Consider the following 12,301-nt stretch of genomic DNA (forward strand, 5'->3'; position numbering starts at 1 on the left):
AGTGGGCCGACTTTGCCTGGACCTGAAGGGTGGCCACCAGCGCTCCCCACGGGACCTGGTTCTGAGATTTCCTGCTATGGGATCATGCTCATGGATTGACAGCGCTAGTGTTATTTTCACGTAAACTGACACTGCTGGAGCCATCAGCAAAGCCCCTGAGACCCACTCAGGGACCTCCCACTTCGAATGATGGGCAGGCTTTGCATTTCACATCTAGCGACAAGGAGCAGGCCTCTCACGCCAGCTCAGACTTATCGGTTCAGGAACATCTGGGGGTCCCCCCTCCCCCACAGGTCTTGCTAGGAGCTCTCAGCCTGCAAGGTCCTGGCTGGTCTCCACCTGGCCGCTGGCCACAGCTGTGGCTGCAAGAGCAACCTCACAGAATGAGGGCCAGATGCAGAGCCGGCCGGCTTGTCAGCTGCTATAGAGAGGAGGGTCCCCAGATTGGTGTTTATCTCCTGTCCAACAGGCCCCCGTCCGTGCCTGCAGCATCCCTGTGTGACTCGGGCTCAGGGAACCAGGTGAATTTGCTGACACCAGATGCTACTCTCGCTGTGAATAATCGGCCTTTTGTCTCTGACCCACGAGTCGCCTGTCTCCTGGAAGCATCCAAGAACCCCAAGCGCCAAATCCGTAAGCTTGCAAGTAAGGAAGAATCCCGGATCCTCAGTTCCTGACACTTAGCTCCTCGCACATTTGACTTACAAGTAGGAAGAAAGCACGTGTAAACTCTAAAGCCTGATCTCTGCTGTAGTACATATACACACACTGTATACAAAATGGATAACTAATAATGAGCTACTGTAGAGCACAGGGAACTCTACTCAGTACTCTGTAATGGCCTATATGGGAAAACAATCTAAAAAAGAGTGGATATATCTATATGTATAACTGATTCACTTTGCTGTACAGCAGAAGCTAACACAACATTGTAAATCAACTATACTCCAATAAAAATTAATTTAAAATAAAATAAAATAAAAAAAGAATGTTTATGAGCCAAATCACAGCACTCACTCTCCATCAGGAGACTTAAGAAACCTAAGAATTGCATTGCTATGTGGCCTGGAACAGTGCAGTGTACAGCTAAAAACAAGCCAACGATTTTTTTTTTTTTTTTTTTTGGCTGTGTTGGGTCTTCATTTCTGTGCGAGGGCTTTCTCTAGTTGTGGCGAGCGGGGGCCACTCTTCATCGGGGTGCGCAGGCCTCTCACTATCGCGGCCTCTCTTGTTGCGGAGCACAGGCTCCAGACGCGCAGGCTCAGTAGTTGTGGCTCACGGGCTTAGCTGCTCCGCAGCATGCGGGATCTTCCCAGACCAGGGCTCGAACCCGTGTCCCCTGAATTGGCAGGCAGATTCTCAACCACTGCGCCACTAGAGAAGCCCAAGCCAAAGATTTTGAAATCTCACTGCAAGACTAATTCTGTGGAGATGAAAATATGAGACCCAATTCAGAAATGTGTTGGGTTTTCAATTCAGGTTAGTCTAGTGCTGGGATAAAGGGGCAGAAATGTGGCCGCAGGAGGGCCCGAGGAAGGTGCCCAGCTGGCCAGCAGTGACGGAGAGACAGGGTGTGGTAGATGAGGGACCACTGGCTTCAGAGTCCAGCTCAGCCACCCGCTGGTGGAGTGGCCTTGGTTGTGTCCCTCGGTCTCTCTCTGGTCAGTGTCCTGACCTATGTCAGGGGGTGAACAGTGACATCTCTGTGGCAAGGTGGTATTGGGACAACTTGTCGTGTGGGGAGCACTGCATCTGGCCTGGGTGCCCCCCAGCTTTGAGGGGCCGTGCTCACCTGTGGGAGCTCAGGACCACGGCACAGCCCTCCTGAGCCTCCTTCGTCACCGCCTCCCACAGGTGCCACTTGGAGCAGGGATCCATCTCCGAGCTGGGTTCGTCCTGAAGGAGAGAAAACACAGGGTGAGGGGCGCGGGGAGAACAAGCATCCCCAGTGCGAGGGTGGCAGGCCCAGCCCGGAGGGAATCCCGGCCTCAGCTCCAGGCCACACTCCACACCGAGCAGAGGCTGGGGACCCTCATGTCAGCTGGACCACCCTAGGGATCTGGGGAGGTAGGCCGGCCTGGATGCACCCCAGCCTCTATAAAATTCCAGAAGGATCTACCCTAGAAAGACGTAGGAGAGCAGAAAAAGGCTTTGTTGATTTCACGTCGTCAAGTAAATTGACATTTCTTGAAACCCGAAGCTTTCTCCTTCAATAAACACTGAAGCACTTCTTATCTGAACCACTTTTGAGAGAGATGTTTCTAGGCTGCATGATGTGTTTCTGTGCTTTTGTAGTCAGGAAGTACCAAACACATTTTTCTTAAGAGCTGAGGGTCATCAACTGCCCCAAAGAAAGAAACAGAAGGAAAGTGGACACAAAATGGCACTGAGCAGGAAAGCAGACACCAGCAAACACGGGGTCTTTTCTGCAAATCGAGTGGTACAGTGCATAGTTAGTTATAAACCAAGTGGACGGAAGGTGTGACCAGGCATAGTTCCCTGAGAGAGTCAGACGCGTTGTTCCCACACAGGTGTCGGCGGGGAGACGCTTGTCCGGTCTCAGGGGAGGACGCTAAGGGCCCTTCAAAGCATATCCGCCACCAGATTCTCTGAACACTCACTGTCACCACCGTCACTAAAGCTCAATGGGGAGGATTTCACGGTCTGCCTTCAAGGACGCTGATGGGCAGACACTGTCATCAGGACCATTTCACGCAAGGAGGAAACGTGCACACCACGTGTGGGTCCCCACCCTGGTCACCACGCCCAAGCCTGGGTGAACCAGGGTGCCGAGAGCAGGGCCGCAGGATGGGAGAAGCTGACTGGCCGCGGTGAGCCAGGGACCCGCTCCAGGACGGAGGCCCCATCCCGATCCAGGAGACATGGGTGTGAGGCGGAGCGGGCAGTTTTGCTGAAGGTAAGGAAAGGCCCTGTCGGGAACTCTTCAGTGCAAGCCAGCCTTCTTTTGTAAGGAAAATGCGTTTGCAAACTGCAAAATCATGCAAGTGTTAGGTTTTCGTTACCTGATTTCAGAAGATGCAATTACACAGTAGTCCTTTATTTCGGACCTTGCAAAAAAGCAAGCTTAGTGCAAGTTAAGAGGAAACTGCAGCTCAGATTGCAGAAGACAGTCCACGAACAATGGGGTCATTTTTCCAACAGAGGTCTTCTGAATCCCCTTTAACTCTCCGCCCTGAAATGCTGTTTCCATTTAATGAACAAGAACAGGAAAAGAAAGAATGCATCTTGTTTCCCATACTTTTCCATGCTCCTCAGACTTTCTACAAGCGCAAAGCCCTGGGAAGCCCTCTAAAGATTAGAATCCAGTCTATGGCTCACAAATGATGACTTCTATTTATTATTATTATTATTATTTTAATTTAATTAATTAATTAATTTATGGCTGTGTTGGGTCTTCGTTTCTGTGCGAGGGCTTTCTCTAGTTGCGGCAAGCGGGGGCCACTCTTCATCGCGGTGCGCGGGCCTCTCACTATCGCGGCCTCTCTTGTTGCAGAGCACAGGCTCCAGACGCGCAGGCTCAGTAGTTGTGGCTCACGGGCCCAGTTGCTCCGCGGCATGTGGGACCTTCCCAGACCAGGGCCTGAACCCGTGTCCCCTGAATTGGCAGGCAGATTCTCAACCACTGCGCCAGCAGGGAAGCCCTCTATTTATTATTTGAATGATACTACTTTTAGCTGTTTTGTAATGCAAAACAATTGGCTCTATTTCTTGACACTTGACCACCTCCAATTCATGTTTCCATCCAGCCAAACTGGATTAATTTCTGTTCCCACGTGGATTATAGACGGCCTTGTCCCAAGGCCACTGCCCGTGCTCTGCTCTCCCGCCGGACGACCTCCCCTCACCCCCCAGGTCCATCCTGCCCCTTGACCCCCACCCTCAGGATCCCCCACGGACAGGGTACCTACAGCTCCGACCATCACATCTGCAGGTAGGGAAAGACTTAAAGCAACAGACCAGAGGACAAGCGTGCATCGGTTTTCAGATTACAAGTGAATTCTGGTATTCTTTTAAAATATTGTCTTTAATGTTAAAATTGTATCAAATCTTCAACTGGATAAATAAAAGGGAGTCAAAGAGTCTGTTTTGGTTCTGTAAAATTCCAATGGTGTTTTAGATTCTGTTCAGAAAATGTTGATTTAGGGCCAAACGTTTATTAGTTCAGAAGCCCGATGTTGCCAATTTTACACGTCCTCCCCGGGGGAACTCTGATAGGTCAAAGTGTCTTATTTGCAGACACAGGCGTGTCCCTGATATGTCCGCTACTCGCCAGTAAGAGATGGTTGGGTTTCCCCAGCAGGGCCAGGGCTGTGGGCAGCTTCCTCTGGGTCCCCCTGCTGTAGGTGGACACAGGTTTGTCCACGTGGGCCTCCAGGTGGAGGCGCCTCACGAGGTCCCCGGCCACCTGAAGGAGAGGGGCTCTCTTTGAAGGCACCCCCATCCGCCAAGGGACCCGCCACCCCGTGACACGTGGCTCTGGGACTGGAGCCCTGCTCCCTCTGGCCCCTCCCCTGCCCAACCTCCCACACTCAGCCCAGCTCCTGAAACACCCTCTCCAGGACACAGGGATGCTGAGAATGAACAGATGGGGCTCTCCTGGATGAAGCTGGATTTTCTGCACCTGTGAGTCACGGGAGCGACGGCCAGAACCCTGAGCTCAGGGCTGGTGCTCAGGGAGCTGCCTGGGACAGAAATGTGGGGTCCAGGGGGGCCAGACACACCTCCACACTGAGGTGAGCGGACACAGGTGAGGCAAACAACGACGGAGGAGGATCTGAGTGGGGATGAAACCCCAAGAGAGGGGGCTTCAGGGGGCAGAGGAGCAAGGGGGAGACTTCAATATCCCCCAGGAAAGAAAGAACCCTCTCAGGACACTGCACACCCGGTTCAGTTTACAAAGAAAAGTCAGGGTTCTGCTTATTTGCAACCACTGGGCATCCTCATAGCAAAACCAGAGGATGGTGACTGCCCATCACCAAACAGAACCCCTCGGCCCCAGGGACGCCCCGCCCCCCGTACATCGGCAAGGTCGCCACTCCTCTTCCTCCTTGGCCGAGCATCTCACCACTTCTTCATACGTCCTTGGAGCCCCAGATCCTTTCATTCTCTCTCCTTAGCAGAAAAAACACGCCCCCAGCCCCACCTTAGCTGCTCTGCACTCAGTTCTGTCTGCTTCCAGGCTGGGCTGGCTCCTCTGGGAGCTGAGACAAAGAAACTTCCTTGTTTCCATTTATGCGTGATTTTAAAATGTTGTAAACTGTTTTATTTAACTCTTGTGACCCTAGAAGTATTAACAAAGATATAGTTTTTTCAATATCATCATGGAACCAAATTGGTCAAGATTGTATCTTAATTCAAATATAAGAGAAGTGGGAAAAACTCTACAGGACTCTGGAAGTGGGCTAACGAGTGTGCATCCTAAATAATCCAATACAGCAGAACTTTAAACCAATGTACATACTTTTTTGGATAAATGCATAAAAGTTGGGATAGTAGTAATAATAGTGATAATTACAACAGTGAAATACTAAGGACTTCTAAAAAGATTAGGATAATATTTATGCCACCCAATAAAAAACTCTCAACATAAACTGCTCTATCACTTAATTGTGCAGCCTCAAAATGACCCTGAAAGAATTAAGAGTCTCAAGGACAGGCCTAGCTGTCAAAAAGTATAAGTCAAGGAAGTGCAGATTTCAGGACCCCAGAGATTCCTGAAGATGGTCTTAAATCCCCTGATATCTGCCAAAGAACATCATCTTGAGGTCAGTAGTTTGTTCTTCTCGGAAATAACATCGGTCTCCCAGATTGGTTTATAGGTACTATCCTTATCCACGGCTCCATTCAGTTTAGTAATTTCAATTAACATAAAGTAAATGAAATGGATTGAAATAAATAAAAAGTTGTTCAAACAAAACAAGTGATTCAAGACAAGCAAATAAAAAGAAGTATGAAAGGCACTGCTGTGAGAGGAATGAAGAGAGGTGACGGCTGGCATTGCGAGAATCAGAGAGATGTAGATTGTGGTCATGTTTCCCTTGGACAGGGTCTTCCAGAGAATAAGACCAGCCCACAGGTGGACATTCACATGGAAGAGGAAGGAAGGCAGCCAGGGAGGCTCCCTGGAAGAGGAGGCTCTGTTCACTGAAAAAGGATGAACCCAGGAAGGTCAGAGCCAGCTGGGGGGCTTACCTTCTGGAAGGCAGTTCCACCTTCCAGGTCAGAGTCAGCTGGGAGGCTCACCTTTCTGGAAGTCAGTGTCACCTTCCAGATCAGAGTCAGCTGTGGGGCAGCAAGAGTGACACACTGGGAAAATGACATTTTAGGTTATTTTTAGATCCATAGAAATTGTACCAAAAAAGAGTGGAAATATGTGTATGTATTAGAAAGAAATGTTATTTCACTGCCATCCTCCTAATTCAAAGGCTAGCAATACAGAAATAAAAACTGATAAACAGAAAAATGAAACAATCATAAAAGTACAGCCTGTTGCTATAGAAAATGCACTTCAGAATAAGCGAACTTTTGAATAAACCTGCCAAACTATGATTGATTATTTTTATGAAACCAGGAAACACGTGTCATGTTTTTCAATTTCACAAAACGTTAAGTGTTACAGCCTGCAAATTCTGGACTGGTTAACCACGCAAAGGAATCCAGAATATACAGGAACAGATATTGGTTTGATCTGCTTTCTGAATGTCATGTTTTCACAAAAATATCTGAAAATGGTCTAATAAGAAGTGTTTTGTTGCAGTCTTTCCTGCACTCAGGACCTTGTCAAAATAATGGCAAATGTAATACCTTAGCAATTGTGGTTGCAAAATACTATCTAAACACCAAACTGTCAATAGTTAATGGACTCTCTCTATGCTATTAGGCACATTTTTGCCATAAATTCTAGAAATTGTATTGCACTTAAGGCAAGAGTTTGGGATTATTCATCTTTATAGCCCCAATCTCTAATCATCTTTGAGATGATTAGACATGATGGGACTTTTTAAAATATCACTGGAATCAAAATAAATTGCCCAGAGATTCCCACGTTCATCCATTCGATTCCAAAGCCAAAATTTTTCCACTAGCACACGTGTTGGCCACACTGAAATTCTCCATGAGATTAAAGATCAAAATGAAGTGCTAAGTAAGAATTTAAGGATTTAAGGCAGAAACGCCTTTCTTCTGACTCTTTCTGACTCTTTCCTCCTGGTCCCCATCTCTCCTGTAATAATTTCTAGCTCCTTCTAACAAAGCCGTGAATAGAAGAAAACTTTGGGAGAAAAGTAATATCTGTAGAGAAGATAAGTAGTGAGATGCAGCAGGAGTTTTCCTGATAGGTATTTGAAGGTATTAACAAAGGCCAGATGGCTAAGGGTTGCACCTCATCTCTTCCAGGGAAAACAAAAATACAGAAATTCCAGCCCTCATCCCACTGGCAGTGGGATGCTTTTGGTATGACTCTAACCCTGAAATTATCTTACACACTTCTCTAGCAATCCAGACCATGTTGTTATAATCATTTTGTTATAACTTGTTATAAGTTTTGTTTAATCAGGTTAATTGAATTCAGGCTCATACATGGACACTGTCCAACACTATGTAGCGTGGACAGTGGGGAAAAAATTAAAATGATTACACCAACCTGCCAAGCCTAAGTTCAAGCTGAATGAAGACAGCATCCTTTTCTCACCTAACTGAACTTCTGGAGGGTCAGGTAAGTGAGTGAGTGATATGTAGGACAGACCAGTCAGCTGGGGCCAGATGTGAGTGAGGACCCTGGGTGAGCTCTGAGCAGGGACGCTTGGAGGAGGGCCATCCTGCAGGACCCTCCCCAAAGCAAGAGGGGCTCTGTCTCCCAGAATCACAGAGGAGACAACTGTGGGTGCCGTGTGGCAGTGGGGACAGGTGGCACCTGGGGAAGAGGACCCAGGTGACAGCACACATGCTGGGGAAGTGTCCTGCCAGATCTGGGAGTCCTGAAACCCATTGCCAGTCAGAGGAGCCCACACATGATCTCATGCGGTTTCCACTTCTTCAGCCACCAAAGGGGTGCAGAAAACCAGATGCAGCCATTGAGCACCCTGGAAGCTCCTCCTCACCCAACCAGCCACCTGAGCATGCCGAGAACAACACACAGGAGCCAGGTCAGCTGCCCTCAAAACAAACTCCCACATTCCAGCCAGGGACTTGGGCGGTTTCCTATCCCACCACTTCTGAAATGCGGCATAAGCATCTTACCCACCTCCTATGGCTGCTGTAAGACAGAACAGTGCCTGACCCAGCATAAACAAACGATTGTTTTCTGTTATTTTATAATAATCCCTCTTGTCACCCAGTGATAAGCTCGCTGGAACAGATATGCCTGTTCTATATTTCAGATATTTCCAAAATCTACAGGAGAGGGAAATTTGCCATCAAGGGAGCTGACTCCTCTGGAAACACATGTGCTGACGTCCTAGAAGCCTCTGAGCAAGCAATAATCCTGTTTGCAAAATCAGTTGTGGTTTCCTGAAAGAAGTGAAGCCAGTTCCTAACTGGCGACCGTTAAGCTGTTAGACAGCTGAGGATCAAAAGCAATTTCCCTGGATGACAGCAAGGAGCAAGCCTTACTGTATTAACAAAAGCACTTTCAAAGGGCGTGTTTCCCCCGGGACAGCGGAGGGGCAGCTTAGAGTGTTTGCCAAGCCTCCACCTCTCTAATCGGAAACCAGCCAGGAGAGCTGACGGAGATAAACACCCATTAAAGACAGGGCCAGCGAGTAGCCCCAGGTGTCAAGAGCTGCTTAACTGCAGTGAGCAGGGTCCTGTGGGTGGACACTTGTCTTGGCTCTATTGAGGTGGGAGGTGGTGAATGGACCAGGACCCCTCCGGGGACATGGAGAGATCTCATTCTGGTTTCACTTAGAGTCACAGAGCAAAAATAAGAAAGGAAGGCTGAGACACTGCACAGCAGCACACAGAATGTATCTTCACGGGCTGGTGAAGGAGACGGCTGTGGGTTTGCCTCCTGGGAACCCCACGACGCTCCATCTCCTGCAGAAGCTCACTGAAAATGCATCCCATACGCCCCTTACTTCTGCTCCAAGTTCAGAATCCACACATGCAAGCAGCACCGCACACTCCCCACAGTGAGGCGGAGAAGGTAAAACCTCTCCTGCGCACCTGCCAGTCCCAGGCCGCCCAACTGGACCGAGCTGTCAGTCAAGGCTGTCAGCCCCGCCTCGCTGGCTGCGGCTGGAGCCAGACAGAAGGGCAGCTGCCTCGGGTTCTCTTGGTGGTCCCTGCCCTCCCCACCTCCCACAGATGGGGCTGGCTCTGCGGCTACCCCAGGCCTCCGTCCTCCTGAGGCCACCACCCCACATCCCGCCGAAGGAGGCAAGGCATGCGTGCTGGCAGCCCACCCGCCAGGAAGTCATCCTTTCCAACCACCCACCGAGTCCACATGCGGTATGAGCCCTTCTCCGCAGGGTCTGGGGATCCTACTCTACGATGTTTGCTCCTGAATACAAATTAAGAGCCCAGTAAGTGTAAAAGATGCTTCGGGGGGAAACTGTGTAGGAAACAAAACTGCAGGTGACGGTATGCTTTCCCTCCTACCCACCACTTCCTCTCTGCGCAGGGACCTATTCTAAATATACAACATGAATATGACATAGACATATTTGATTGTGTTTCCTTCAGCATCATCATACTGGAAATATGTTTCAGGGACATTTATTTGATACTGCAGTTCCTTATCACAGGACGAGAGAGCTCTGTTGGGACTGGGGGTGTTGCCAAGCATTCTTCTGCGGGTCCCTCTTTCTGGAAACCCTCAGAGGCTCTTACTTTGGGGATGCACTGCACGGAATCCCACGCAGGCTGCAGTAATAACGCAGGTGTTCCCAGCCAGTCAGGAGCTCGTCCAGGGCATCCTGCTGCAGACAGTAGCCAACGCGGATGCTGGCTGTGCCAGCAAGAGCCAGATCCACATCCTCTCTGCCAAGAGAAGCAGCAGCAGCACTGTCCAGAAAATTCGACTTTCCAGACAAACATCACCCATTTCTTAAATCTGGCTTATCAATCAGAAGTTCATCGCAGTTTGTCTAACGCAATTAAATGGGCTCAAGGAATGAGTAGCAGCCCCTGTGTCCGTAGGACAGACACGGCTCTGAGGCCACGATTGCTCTGGATGTTAAAGAAGAACACGCATAAGACACTGAGCTTCGTAGCCGTCATCTGGCAACCATGGCTACAGCTCAATAAATGGCCATCATGGCTATTATTCCCCAACCAAACACCTAATAAATCATTCAGTATCAGATTTTTTAAAAAATCATTTTTATGATAACAATAATATATATCTGTCATTGAACATACAGAAAAATAGGAACCTAAAAAGAAAAATTCATGGTCCCAGCCCTCAGTAACATCTACCATTGACGTTTTAGTGTTAATCCTTTAAGTGCAGCTATGCTCCATGAGTGCAGGGTGAGAATTATACAAAACCATACGTACTCAAAGGAAAAGAAGTCTTGTTCTATTTCTAATTTTAATATTAATATATACTCATCATGGAAATTTGTAAACTACTCAAATGTGATCACATTTAAACTTTTAAACTATTCAAGATCACATTTCACATGAAACATTGACGTGTTTCTATGCATTTTTACACAGATGAAATCATAAAGTCTGTGAAGATTCTTGGGAACATTCCAGAAAGGAAAATTCCTATTTCCTAAATGGAAAATAATGTAAAGAAAGACTTGCTGAGAAATTGTGACTGCTACAGAGGCTATTATGAGCGTCTCTCATTAAAAAAAAAAAAAAAGTAAATCTAGTAATTCAATGTTTATTAATAGTTTATTGGGTTGGCCAAAAAGTTTGTTAGGGTTTTCCATAAGAAAAACTCAAACGAACTTTTTGGCCAACCCAATAATTTTTTTAAAAGTGGTACATGCACCTGGTGACAAGCAAACAATGCAAGAAAACTTGACTTTGAGTAAAATTTTGTGTAAAATTTTAAGTTCCCCACTTCATTTTGCTTTTTCTTCCTAATCTTGTAAACATTACTCCCTCAAACTTGTTTTCCCCTAAATTTCATATAGCAAAAGTTTATTTCAGCCTGATTTTTGCTACTCTACAGAAAATTTTTTTTCTGTTCAATCACTCTTAAGAATTTTCTTTATCAGTGTATTTAAGAGATTTTACAGGAAATATATTGGTGTACATCTTTTTCAGCAACTTTACTGGAATACTACAATTTTGTGATCTCAATATATAATATCAGGCTTTGTTTTGAACCATTACTTCTGGAAAAATTTCACTCAGTAACTTTATTTTTCTATCCTCTCTTTTCTCTTTCATGGCAGTAAAATACGTGTAATACAAAATTTACCATTTTAGCCATTTTAAGGTGTAAAATTTAGTGGAGTTTTAAGAGAATTTACGATTCTATGCGATCATCGTTGCTATCTAGTTCTAGAACATTTTCAATATCCCAAAAGGAAACCCACAACTCTACAAAAAAAACAACAGAAGCCTTAATTAAACAGTCAGGAGACCAGCAGGGGAAGCTCTCGTGCCCTGTGACAACAGCAGAGTTGACCGAAGAAGAAAGACTCCGCTTCTCTCCTGGTGAGGACTCAGCCAATGGAAAGCCGTGAGCTCTTTGTTTACTACACCCGCCCACCTTCCCTTCCCTTCCCCTCTATAAAAGCGTTCTCTCCATTTCTGCAGGGGAACTTGCAAATGGATTGCCAGAGCTGCAGACCACAAATTGCAATTCCCTGATGATCCCGGAAAACCCACTCTTGCTGGAGAAATAACCAGCAGTCTATTTGTTCTATTTGTTTTAGGTCAACATGCATGTATTAGTCACTCCTCATTTCCCTCCAGCCCCTGGCACCCACTAATCCACTTTCTGTCTCTGTGGATTTGCTTGTTCTGGATAATTCACTGTAAACTGAATGAAAAAATATCTGGCTTCTTTCACTTAGCATGTTTTCAAGGTTTATCAACAATATAGTACTTTGTTATATTTTCTTTTAATGGTAAAAATGCACACTGCATTTTTTTTTAAATCACCACTTTCCATTTTGTAGATGTTAAAACTAAACCCCACAAGGCACAGCTGGCCCCAAATTGACCACAGAACTGGTTCTAACACCTCTATATGTCCCATACAAGTCCACCATTGTTTTCATGCTTTGACACTTACATAGAAAGATAAAAGAACTATATAAAAAGGAAGAGAGGAAGTAATTATTTTTTAATTAATAGGCTTAATTTTTAGAGC

General features: G+C 46.7%; 1 protein-coding gene across 1 annotated transcript in view; it reads right to left on the minus strand.

The window, feature by feature from the left end:
• Nucleotides 1–12,301, minus strand: part of ABCA13 (ATP binding cassette subfamily A member 13) — a 273,722-nt gene that overhangs the window by 39,593 nt on the left and 221,828 nt on the right. Inside the window, 4 exon segments of the mRNA XM_057549669.1 lie at nt 1,793–1,896; nt 4,292–4,426; nt 9,850–9,866; nt 9,869–9,999. Coding sequence (XP_057405652.1) covers nt 1,793–1,896; nt 4,292–4,426; nt 9,850–9,866; nt 9,869–9,999 — 387 coding nt within the window.

The sequence above is a fragment of the Balaenoptera acutorostrata genome, chromosome 7 (assembly GCF_949987535.1).
Source record: "Balaenoptera acutorostrata chromosome 7, mBalAcu1.1, whole genome shotgun sequence".
Lineage (NCBI taxonomy): Eukaryota > Metazoa > Chordata > Mammalia > Artiodactyla > Balaenopteridae > Balaenoptera > Balaenoptera acutorostrata.